Genomic DNA, 12,896 nt, shown 5'->3' with positions numbered 1-12,896 from the left:
TTTGTGTTTCCATACATATTGTGAAATTTTTTGTTCTAGTTCTGTGAAAAATGCCAGTGGTAGTTTGATAGGGATTGTCTTGAATCTCTAGATTGCTTTGGGTCATAGAGTCATTTTCACAATGTTGATTCTTCTAATCTAAGAAAATGGTATATCTCTTCATCTGTTTGTATCATCTTTAATTTCTTTCATCAGTTTCTTATGGTTTTCTGCATACAGGTCTTTTGTCTCCTTCAGTAGGTTTATTCCTAGGTATTTTATTCTTTTTGTTACAATGGTAAATGGGAGTGTTTCCTTAATTTCTCTTTCAGATTTTTCATCATTAGTGTGTAGGAATGCAAGAAATTTCTGTGCATTAATTTTGTATCCTGCAACTTTACCAAATTCATTGATTAGCTCTAGTAGTTTTCTGGTAGCATCTTTAGGATTCTCTATGTATAGTATCATGTCATCTGCAAAGGGTGACAGCTTTACTTCTTCTTTTCCAATTTGGATTCCTTTTATTTCTTTTTCTTCTCTGATTGCTGTGGCTAGGACTTCCAAAACTATGTTGAATAATAGTGGTGAGAGTGGGTAACCTTGTCTTGTTCCTGATCTTAGTGGAAATGGTTTCAGTTTTTCACCATTGAGGAGGATGTTGGCTGTGGGTTTGTCATATATGGCCTTTATTATGTTGAGGTAAGTTCCCTTTATGCCTACTTTCTGGAGGGTTTTTATCATAAATGGGTGTTGAATTTTGTCAAAAACTTTTTCTGCATCTATTGAGATGATCATATGGTTTTTATCCTTCAATTTGTTAATATGGTGTATCACATTGATTGATTTGCATATATTGAAGAATCCTTGCATTTCTGGTATAAACCCCACTTGATCATGGTGTATAATCCTTTTAATGTGCTTTTGGATTCTGTTTGCTAGTATTTTGTTGAGGATTTTTGTGTGTATGTTCATATCAGTGATATTGGCCTGTAGTTTTCTTTCTTTGTGAGATCTTTGTCTGATTTTGGTATCAGGCTGACGGTGGCCTCGTAGAATGAGTTTGGGAGTGTTCCTCCCTTGGCTATATTTTGGAAGAGTTTGAGAAGGATTTGTGTTAACTCTTCTTTAAATGTTTGATAGAATTTCCCTGTGAAGCCATCTAGTCCTGGGCTTTTGTTTTTTGGAAGATTTTAAATCCCAGTCTCAATTTCAGTGCTTGTGATTTGTCTGTTTATATTTTCTATTTCTTCCTGGTTCAGTCTCAGAAGGTTGTGCTTTTCTAAGTATTTGTCCATTTCTTCCAGGTTGTCCATTTTATTGGCGTATAGTTGCTTGTAGTAATCTCTCATGATCCTTTGTATTTCTGCAGTGTCACTTGTTACTTCTCCTTTTTCATTTCTAATTCTATTGATCTGAGTCTTTTCCCTTTTTTTCTTGATGAGTCTGGCTAATGGTTTATCAATTTTGTTTATCTTCTCAAAGAACCAGCTTTTAGTTTTCTTGATCTTTGTTATTTTTTCCTTCATTTCTTTTTCTTTTGTTTCTGGTCTGATCTTTATGATTTCTTTCCTTCTGCTAACTTTGGGGTTTTTTTGTTCTTCTTTCTCTAATTGCTTTATGTGTAAGGTTAGGTTGTTTATTTGAGATGTTTCTTGTTTCTTGATGTAGGCTTGTATAGCTATAAACTTCCCTCTTAGAACTGCTTTTGCTGCATCCCATAGATTTTGGGTCTTCGTGTTTTCATTGTCATTTGTTTCTAGGTATTTTTTGATTTCTTCAGTGATCTCTTGGTTATTAAGTAGTGTATTGTTTAGCCTCCATGTATTTGTATTTTTTACAGATTTTTTCCTGTAATTGATATTTAGTCTCATAGCATTGTGGTCAGAAAAGATACTTGATACGATTTCAATTTTCTTAAATTTACCAAGCTTTGATTTGTGACCCAAGATATGATCTATACTGGAGAATCTTCCAGGAGCACTTGAGAAGAAGGTGTATTCTGTTGTTTTTACATGGAATGTCCTATAAATATCAATTAAGTCCATCTTGTTTAATGTATCATTTAAAGCTTGTGTTTCCTTCTTTATTTTCATTTTGGATGATCTGTCCATTGGTGAAAGTGGGGTGTTAAAGTCCCCTGCAATTATTGTGTTACTGTTGATTTCCCCTTTTATGGCTGCTAGCCTTTGCCTTATGTATTGAGGTGCCCCTATGTTGGGTGCATAAATATTTACAATTGTTATATCCTCTTCTTGGATTGATCCCTTGATCATTATCTAGTGTCTTTCTTTGTCTCTTGTAATAGTCTTTATTTTAAAGTCTATTATGTTTGATATGAGAATTGCTAGTCCAGCTTTCTTTTGATTTCCATTTGCATGGAATATCTTTTTCCATCCCCTCACTTTCACTTTGTATGTGTCCCTAGGTCTGAAATGGGTCTCCTGTAGACAGCATATATACGGGTCTTGCTTTTGTATCCATTCAGCCAGTCTATGTCTTTTGGTTGGAGCAGTTAATCCATTTACATTTAAGGTAGTCAACGATATGTATGTTCCTATTACCATTTTCTTAATTGTTTTGGGTTTGCTATTGTAGATCTTTTCCTTCTCTTGTGTTTCCTGCCTAGAGAAGTTCCTTTAGCATTTGCTGTAAAGCTGGTTTGGTGGTGCTGAATTCTCTTAGCTTTTGCTTGTCTGTAAAGCTTTTAATTTCTCTGTCAAATCTGAATGAGATCCTTGCTGGGTAGAGTAATCTTGGTTGTAGGTTTTTCTCTTTCATCACTTTAAATATGTCCTGCCACTCCCTTCTGGCTTGCAGAGTTTCTGCTGAAATATCAGCTGTTAACCTTATGGGGATTCCCTTATGTGTTACTTGTTGTTTTTCCCTTGCTGCTTTTAATATTTGTTCTTTGTGTTTAATTTTTGGTAGTTTGATTAATATGTTTCTTGGCGTGTTTCTCCTTGGATTTATCCTGTATGGGACTCTCTGTGCTTCCTGGACTTGATTAACTATTTCCTTTCCCATATTAGGGAAGTTTTCAACTATAATCTCTTCAAATATTTTCTCAGTCCCTTTCTTTTCTCTTCTTCTTCTGGGACCCCTATAATTTGAATGTTGGTGCATTTAATGTTGTCCCAGAGGTCTCTGAGACTGTCCTCAATTCTTTTCATTCTTTTTCTTTATTCTGCTCTGCAGTAGTTATTTCCACTATTTTATCTTCCAGGTCACTTATCCGTTCTTCTGCCTCAGTTATTCTGCTATTGATTCCTTCTAGAGAATTTTATTTTATTTATTTATTTATTTTTGGCTGCTTTTTGGGTCTTCATTGCTACACGCGGGCTTTTCTCTGGTTGCAACGAGCAGGGGCTACTCTTCGTTGTAGTGTGCAGGCTTCTCATTGCGGTGGCTTCTCTTGTGGAGCACGGGCTCTAGGCGCACAGGCTTCAGTAGTTGTGGCTCGCCGGATCTAGAGCGCAGGCTCTCAGTAGTTGTGGCACACGGGCTTAGTTATTCCGCGGCATGTAGGATCTTCCCAGACCAGGGCTCGAACCTGTGTCTCCTGCATTGGCAGGTGGATTCTTAACCATTGCGCCACCAGGGAAGCCCTAGAGAATTTTAATTTCATTTATTGTGTTGTTCATCATTGTTTGTTTGCTCTTTAGTTTTTCTAGGTCCTCATTAAACATTTCTTGTATTTTCTTCTTTCTATTTCCAAGATTTTGGATCATCTTTACTATCATTACTCTGAATTCTTTTTCAGGTAGACTGCCTATTTCCTCTTCATTTGTTGGTCTGGTGGGTTTTTACCTTGCTCCTTTACCTGCTGTGTGTTTCTCTGTCTTCTCATTTTGCTTAACTCACTGTGTTTGGGGTCTCCTTTTCGCAGGCTGCGAGTTCATAGTTCCTGTTGTTTTTGGTGTCTGCTCCCAGTGGCTAAGGTTGGTTCAGTGGGTTGTGTAGGCTTCCTGGCGGAGGGGACTAGTATCTGTGTTCTGGAGGATGAGGCTGGATCTTGTCTTTCTGGTGGGCAGGACCATGTCCGGTGGTGTGTTTTGGGGTGTCTGTGACCTTATTATGATTTTAGGCAGCCTCTCTGCTAATGGGTGGGGTCGTGTTCCTGTCCTGCTAGTTGTTTGGCATAGGATGTCCAGCATTGTAGCTTGCTGGTCATTGAGTGTGGCTGGGTCTTAGTGTTGAGATGGAGATCTATGGGAGAGCTTTTGCCATTTGATATTACATGGAGCCAGGAGGTCTCTGGTGGACCAATGTCCTGAACTCAGCTCTCCCACCTCAGAGGCACAGGCCTGACTCCCGGCTGGAGCACCAAGACCCTTTTGGGAAGTCTGAGGTCTTCTGCCAGCATTCAGTAGGTGTTCTGTAGGAGTTGTTCCACATGTAGATGTTTCTGATATATTTGTGGGGAGGAAGGTGATCTCCACGTCTTACTCCTCTGCCATCTTGAAGGTCTCCCCCAAGGTTTTTCTTTAAAGTCACTCTTTCCCTTATAATCCAGTAGCATGTATTATTTAATATTCAAAATTTTCCAAGATATTACTTCCTCTAAGCTGTGGTTTTTATGAATCTGAAGTGGCTCCTCCACTGTCTCTTTCTCTTTCTGCCAACTGAAGCAGAAGACTCTGAGGCTTTAGAACAAGGCAGTACTCCTCAACATTGTCAAGGTCATCAAAAATGAGGAAAGTATGAGAAATTGTCACAACCAAGAGGAGCCTATGGAGACATGAAGACTAAATGTAATGCTGTATCCTTGGCTTCCCGCGGCCATCCGGGCCCTCATCCCCAGCAAGAATCTATCCTATAATCCTTTTAATGTTTGAGGGAGTGTTTTAAAAATTGTCTTTGTGGTCAATAAGATACCCTTTGTTTCTTTCATTGTAAATTTCATTCATTCATTCATTCTTCCACCAAACCAATGCACTTGAGGCTTGCCTAAAGAATTTGTGTGGACCATATATGAAAATGTTTTTGATATGAACATTCTCTATGGACCACTATCTCTCCATAAACAAAATAATGAAAATTAACATTGAAAATCATTTCTTAGAAGCCTTCCAGAATTCAGAAGCTCCTTATAAAATATGAAATATTAAGCTATATTCAATCAATATTTAATGTAATATGTGACAGCACAATGTACTAAGTGACATAAGGGATGCAGGGAGGTCTAAAACAATGTTCCTAATCTCAGGTAGAGAAAGAAGCTGAATGCACAGGAGAAGAGAAGTGATTTTGCAAGTTACAAATAAGATTTAGGTGAGTTGTCCAGACGGTGAGTTCTCTGCGCATTCAGAGAGAGCTACGATAACCAGAAAGACTTCACAGAGGAAGTGGAACTTAAGTAGGGTCTTCAAGAATGGTAGAATTTATATAAGTGAATTGTAAAGAGAGGGAAATTTTAGATGCAGGGGTTAATGCAAAGCATCTGCCATAAAGCAGAGTGATTAGATCAGAGAGTGAATGACTGGTGTGGGGGATTTGCATGGGGAACGGGCACTTACATAGAGCAATGCAGAGAGAATTGGGGTAAACTGGATATCCATTGCAGAGGTCCTCCAATCATTTGAACTTTACTTGATTGGCAATTGGCAATTGGAAGCAACAGAAGATTTTGGAGCAGGTAAAATGACAATAAAAATTACTATTTTGAAGATTAACGTAGTAGTAGTGTGTATGCTGAGAAAAAAACTGAATGTATGGACACCAAGGGGGGAAAGCTGTGGGGGGGTGGGGTGGGATGAACTGGGAGATTGGGATTGACATATATACACTAATATGTATAAAATAGATAGCTAATAAGAACCTGCTGCATAAAAAAATTCAAAAAAAATAAAATGCAATTTTAAAAAAAGGTAAAAAAAAAAAAAAGAGTGAGCCAATGTGAGATAGAGGATGCTGTGTGCACAGTTAGGAGGTTTATATAATGGTCCAAGCACAAGGTGAGGAGGACATGCACTTACTGGGGTTGTGACCATGGGAAGGAAGGAAAGGAAAAGATGAAGAAATGAAGGTGAAGAAAAGGAAGGGTGCAAAATAAAAGGTTACAAAGTCAGGATGAACAAGATAAGGAGATGAGGCAGAAAAAGAAGACAAAGCCTGCACGTCTGCAAGAGTGATGGCACCATTGACAGAAATAGAATAGAGATAGTACTAATTGGAAGTTATATTATCGTATTTCACAGCTTTGAAATTTGGTATTTCATGTATATAGTTTGTATGGTAACTCCATTGATTAAATTATTTGATTAACTAGACACTCCATTCCTTAATCATGCCAGATATCAGAGCATACTATATGCAGAGTCTATTCATATTGACATCAGCAAGAGATAGAGGGATGCTTATTCTGCAAAGAAACCAGTTAGCTCTTTGTTACTTTGTAGGACACCATTCTGGGACTCCAATATTGGTAATTAAGGAGTTTGCCTGTGCCTTCTTCAGTTGCTGGACCTCTGGGGAAGAAAGTACAATGGCTAAGAGAGAAATGAGCTTGAGCATCAAACAGCTTCTGAAGACTTTTAAGGCTGGTTGACTATTTTGAAGACTGTGCTATCTTTTCTGGAGATATGGGTGGATAAATGGGCTAAAGGCAATACAATAAAGCTCCATAATTAAGGCACTTGGTGGATATGCAGAGGTGTAATCTCAGCCAACTTCCTATTCTTTCCACAGTGACTCTGAGCTCTACTTCACACAAGGGGACAACAGAATAGGAGGAAAATATTGGAAGGCTCAGTATATAGAGTATGTTGATGCAACTTTTACTCGAAGAAAAAGACTCTCTGAGGCAGAAGCCCACCTTGGAATTCTTGGTACAGTGAAACCATCTGTCATGTTTTGAACAGGGGAAATGTTTTAGTAGGACATGCACACCTAACATGGAATGACTCTTCTCCTGCTCCTATCCACTTCTCTCTTTTCATCCTCTTATCCCTCCTTCTCTTAATATTTCTCAGGTCCCATCATCAAGGCAGAGGTGGGTGATACTCTGTTAGTGACCTTTGCTAACAAAGCCGACAAGGTCTACAGTATTTTGCCCCACGGTGTGATCTATGACAAGGCCTCTGATGCAGCCCAAAATGTAGATGGTAAGTCCCAGCCTCAGACTTGGGAGCAAACAGGATGAGTGAGCAAAGGACTTGAAACTGGACAGACCTGGTTCAAATCCTGGTCCCTTTACTTACCAGCCCTGTGAGCTTGAGCAGCTCTTTCAACTTTCTGAACCTTATTCTTCTCACCTATCAAATGCAGATAATGACACTCACCTCATAGGGCTTTGGGAAAGGATGGGGAGAATTTAGGACAGGGTCTGGCCCACAGTAGGTACTTAGGAAATGTTAATGCCTTTCCTTTTCCCTCAGTAATGTAATAAATCTCAAAGTGAGCTACTTCACAGTCACCCCACTTCTCTAAGATGGAGAGCTTTTCTGCTGCATTTGGATGGGATCTGTGGCTGAAGGCTGAAAGGGAACTCTGATTTCCAATGTTTTGTTGAAATCAAAATCTTACACGTGGTCTTTACTTTGTCTCTATCGACAAATATTTATTTAAAACCAGTATTATGTGCTTACCATCATACACGACCTCTCCCAAACACAGAGTATGTAGCACAGGCTCTCTACATGTAAGAAAGGCAGCTTCTACCCAGTGGCTGCAGGAACTATCCTTCCATTCATGATACTGCTTTTGGGAAACTCCTGGTCGCGATGGAAGCCTTCCCCATCACTACAACAGACATCATGACTCCTGGGATACTTACTTCTTCATGCCCAAGTATGAGGCCGGTCACAGTCCAGAGCAGGTGATGGGGAGGGGACAGAGAAGGAAGGAACAGAGGGAATATTCCCCCTCTCTACACCCACCCTCCCCTGCCCCTGCCACAGAAACATTTCCTGTGCCTGCAGTCTCTTCCTTGGTCAAAATGCTCACAATGACTTTTGTGTGTGTGCAGAAAGAACACTAGTGACAGCGCAAATGTCCACATTTTCTATTGTTTAACTCAGAAAACTTACTGGGCGCCTTTTTGCAAAGCTCTGGACAAGAAGCAGAAAGTCTCTGGCCCCAGTCTAGTTGGAGAGATTCAATGTGTTCATTTGGCAATATAATGTGAGGGTTAAGTGCAAAGTCTTTGGAATCAGACAGCCCTGAATTTGAATCCCAGATCTGCCATTTATCAGCTTTGTTACCTTGGGCCTTCGCTTACCTCCTCTAACTTGTAGTTATTTGGGTTATTCCTAGTTCAACCTTCTAGATTTCAAACTCTTTAAAGATAGGTCTCTTGTTTAACTTTTTGGGGTGTCCTCTGCAAGGCCAAGTATAATATATTCCACATGGAAGGTACTCAATGATATTTTATGAATTTACATTTATATATTAATATATAAGTGGGCAATTATCGCTCTTCTAACATTTGCTAAGCCTGGTAGATGAATAAGAAGTAGTATCTGTGAAGATATTAAATGTAATCTGTGAAGAAGATAATCCTTTGATATAAGCTTCTATCTCATGAAACAGCAGATTGTGGCAGTGGCCTCCCTGGTAGGATACAGTGAAAACAACTGTCCTTCCACAAAGTACATCATCAGAGAGAGACACACCAGGGCTGGAAGACCCAGTGTGACAAGTTTAATGTTCTTGGCTGTTGCTTTGAATAACTGTTTCATTTATCTCCTCAGGATTTCTGAAGCCAGGGGCACACGTTAAGCCAGGTGAAACTTTCACATACAGGTGGACGGTGCCTGAAAGCGTAAGCCCAACAGCTGATGATCCCCCCTGTCTGACCTATCTTTACTTCTCAGCTGTTGAGCCAATCAAGGACACCAGCTCTGGCCTTGTAGGGCCTTTGCTAGTCTGTAAAAAGGGCATTCTCAATGCTGATGGGACACAGGTAGGCCATCAAAGGTCACCAAGTTCTTCTCAGGGTTGTATGTGAGAGAGATCAGAAATATGGCTAGGGAGTAAATATTAATAAAGAGTCAGTTACAAAAAGTGATTTTTCCTCATTGCTCTTGAAATTGACTTCTACGAAATGAGGATTTTATTTTATTTTGTTTTTCCTTAATTTAAGATCTGAATTTTAATTTAAGGTAATTTTAATGTAATTAAAATTTTAATTTTCAGATCTTAAATGTAAATTTAAGATCTGAAAGTTACAGATGCCCACCTAGAAAACCAGGATTTCTGCTTGTTGTGGCTGGAATTTGGTGGGTCTCTTTCCCTGTGCATTGCTTTGATTCTAGAAGCTTCAGAGATCTATATGAAATGCAAATTGGGAACTTTTTGGCGGGCAAGTTTTCTCAAATTTGGCCACACATTGGAATCACCTGGGGGGACCTTTTAAGCATCCTTTATTCAGGTGTTCCAGACCAATTAAATCAGAATCTCCAGGTGACTCCAATGTGCAACCAAGTTTGAGAACCCCTGTAGCTCACCACTATAATCTGGAAATTAGTCACTATGACCAAAGGAACAAGAAAGCAAGTAGGTTGTTTCTTGCAAGTCCCAACTTAGAAGTTTCGATTAAGCTACACTGATTAGTGTGGCAAAGCATAGCATTTCAAGCTATGTCTGCATGATATTAAACACATTGATGAAAAGAGGAAAAATCAGCCATTTAACCATTTTAAGTTACTTTACCAATCAGAAATAGCAAGCTATTTATTTAAATGGTATATTTTGTAATATTTGGCAATAATCCTAGTTCTGTAGAGAAAAAGAACCATTAGGATGTGTATATAGATAGAAAGAAAACTATTATAAGGAGTTGGCTCACATGACTATGGAGGATGACAAGTTTCAAGATCTGCAGGGTGAGTCACAGCAAGAGACCCAGGAGACACAAAAGGCCAGCAGGCTCAAGACCCAGGAGGAGCCTGTGTTTAAGTTTGAGTCCAAAGGCAGGAAAAAGCTGTTGTTCCAGTTCAAAGGCAGGAGGAATCCCCATTTACTTGTGAGAGGGTCAGACTTTTTGTTGTTCTGCTAAGGCCTTCAACTGATTGGATAAGGCCCACCCACATTAAGGAGGGCAATCTACTTTACTCAGTCTACTGAATCAAATGTTAATCTCATCCAAGCACACCCTCATGGAAACAGCTAGAATAAGGTTTGACCAAATATCTGGGCACCCTATAGCCCAGTCAAGTTGGCACATAAAATTAATCATTACACAGGGTCCTATCACCTACCTTCTAACCTTCTCCTGGGCTAATATCCCACTTTTATAGACCCAGTTACATTCCAAGTAACTCTCAGATGATGAGGTTCTTCAACTGAACTCCTTTCAATGGTTCCTTCTCATCTTGTGTACAATTGCAATCACAGTTAATAACAGTTAACATTGAGTACTTAGTATTTGCCAGATGTTGTGTTGAGTGTTTTACCTACAGTATCTAATTTACCTTCCAAAAAAACATGAAGTAGGGACTACTTATATCCTCAGTTTGCAAATGAGGGAATTAGGCTTAGAGAAGACAAGTCATTTGTCCCAGTTTTCATAGCATTTAAGCAGAATGGCACTAGAACCCAAGATCTTTTAAAATATATTTGACCCCTTGTCCCCCCCCAATTTTTTATATTGTATTTTGAAAATTTTTAAGCCTATATTGTTTCTTTCCATAGCCAATCATTTTAAATTATTGCCTTCTAAAACACCATGTGATAAAAGCAGTAAGTGTACATAAGGTATAGTAAGAACATAAAACAAAGAATACCCTTATCTTCAATGAAGAGTTAAAGCTTCACAGGGGTGGGACAGCTAAGTTGACCCTTGAAGTTGGATTACAGTGGGAGACCATCAAAGTTGAGGGGGTACACGCATAAAGGACAGAGGCTTGCTGAACATAGCAAATTCAGATTGCTGCAAGGATCTTGGCCTTACTTCAGTCCAAGTGCCAGGAGGGAAGGGCTGAGACATGAGGCTGAACAGGTAGGCAGGAACTGATCACTGTGAGTTTAGATTGTATTCTCCAGATTAAGTAGAGAGATATGATCAGATGGCACTGCTGAGGATCCCTCTGGAGCAGGCAGCAGGATGAAGGGTAGATTGGAAGGGAGCACATTAGGGATGGGAAGATGGTTAAGGGACAGAAAATACAGTTACCCCTCTGGTTCAGCTTTAAAGAAAAGTAGATTTCAGCAGTTCAAGATGCTGTTTGGTCAGACATGCTCAAAAAAGATGGATTAGGAATATACACAGTGGGAAGTAATCCCTGAATATCAACTCAAATTAACATAACATAGCGAAGTCTATGGGTTACGTGAATTCATTATTTCACTCAAAAACACCTATTGAGCGCCTACTTTTCCAGTCATTTTTGTTGGAGCTGGGGATACAGAGAGGGACCTAAAACTTCCCTACTCTCACAAAGCCTACATTGCAGTGGGGCAACATCAAAAAATATAAGTGCATAAATAAAATATAATTTCTGGTGCAGATAAGTGTTATGAAGAAAAGTAAAGTGTGGTAGAGTAAACTGAGTGAGTTTGCAGGCAGGATGGAAGATGAGTGACTGTTTTGTATAGGGTGGTCAGGGAAGGGCACTCTGAGGAGGTGATGTCTGTGTAGGGAATGGAACAGAATAAAGGATTGAGCCAGGCAAGACCTAGGAGAACCTTCTATACAATGGGAACAGCACACACAAAGGCCCTGAGGCATGAATGAAGTTGGTGTGTTCACAGAAGAGCAAAAGGTCAGGGTAGCTGGAATAAGTTAGGGGGTGATACATGGAGATGAGGCCAGAGAGAGAGAGGCCGAGGCCAGGACTTGGAGTCTAGGGTAAGGAAAATAAGACAGTGATGACCAGCCTGAAAATAGGAGTACCACAGGGAAGGAAAGCTTCTGAGCAACGACTTATTTCCTCTAAGGAGGTCACATGGACAGGGAGAAGGATATAATGAGGAAGATGAATTTGTTGGGTGTAGAATGAATTTATCAGAAACCTGATTTACAAAATGACCTAGTAAATCTATGGCTGACATTGACCCTAATTTACTTTGTGTTACTTTGTGTTAACTTTGAAAGTGAAGTAGAGCTAAGAAGTCCTCCAAGCTGTACTTTAATACATTCATTTCTTTCTTCTCTATAGAAAGGAATAGACAAGGAATTTTACCTATTATTCACAGTCTTTGATGAGAATCTGAGCAGGTATCTTGATGAAAATATTCAGAAGTTTACCTGGCGTCCCTTCAGTGTTGACAAGGACGACAAAGAGTTTGTGAAGTCCAACCAAATGCATGGTATGAAAAATGTTTTTCCCTCCTGTAAAGGAAAGTCATAATTGCATTTGAAGTGAAAATGTTTGGAATGCTTTAGCTATCTTAAGTTTGGTTTCTTGGGTATTGTTCTTGGTCATGATGAAAATATTTCATGGCTTCAGACTCACAAGGTATGGTGAAACCTCCCTATCTCGAGAGATGTGAAACTTAATTAATACTTCTAAAGCACTTTATCAGCCTTAGATAAAGCAATACAAAATTTGAACTAGCAAAGATCACAGTACATCATAAATGTAGAAAATTACTGACAAAATGCCCTCCCTTGGGTTTGCAATAATGTCATTAAGTCTGATAATCCAGGTGATAATTGGAAATAATTATTATCCAGCAAGGCATCTCTTATCAAGTTGTATGTATGACTATCTAAAGTGTTAATTTGTAAAACATTAGCCATTCCTATCCAAGATCTTCATGTAGCAGAAATTAGTTAATTATCCTTCTCTGTCTCTTTTACATCAGTTGTTAACAATAGAAAACCCACATTGTAATTTGTGTGAGTAACATGGGATTCTTGTTAGTCTTGGAGAGATTACCCAAGGTGGCAGAGTAATGCACAAGAGTCCAAACTCAAATGGCCACCAGAGTGTGGAGTCAACAAAAATGCCTAGAGGGAAGGGATCAAGACGGTG

At 39.3% G+C, this 12,896-nt stretch overlaps 1 protein-coding gene across 2 annotated transcripts in view; it reads left to right on the top strand.

Moving 5' to 3' along the window:
• HEPHL1 (hephaestin like 1) overlaps positions 1-12,896 on the top strand; it is an 88,883-nt gene that overhangs the window by 32,395 nt on the left and 43,592 nt on the right. For both annotated transcript variants that reach the window (XM_036859213.1, XM_036859212.1), the window contains exons 7-10: positions 6,667-6,806; positions 6,951-7,082; positions 8,670-8,881; positions 12,078-12,228. In XM_036859213.1, coding sequence (XP_036715108.1) covers positions 6,667-6,806; positions 6,951-7,082; positions 8,670-8,881; positions 12,078-12,228 — 635 coding nt within the window. The remainder of the gene's footprint in view (positions 1-6,666; positions 6,807-6,950; positions 7,083-8,669; positions 8,882-12,077; positions 12,229-12,896) is intronic.

The sequence above is a fragment of the Balaenoptera musculus genome, chromosome 8, assembly GCF_009873245.2.
Source record: "Balaenoptera musculus isolate JJ_BM4_2016_0621 chromosome 8, mBalMus1.pri.v3, whole genome shotgun sequence".
Lineage (NCBI taxonomy): Eukaryota > Metazoa > Chordata > Mammalia > Artiodactyla > Balaenopteridae > Balaenoptera > Balaenoptera musculus.
Note: the sequence above shows the minus strand (reverse complement) of the source record. Positions and strands in the feature narration are given on the sequence as shown.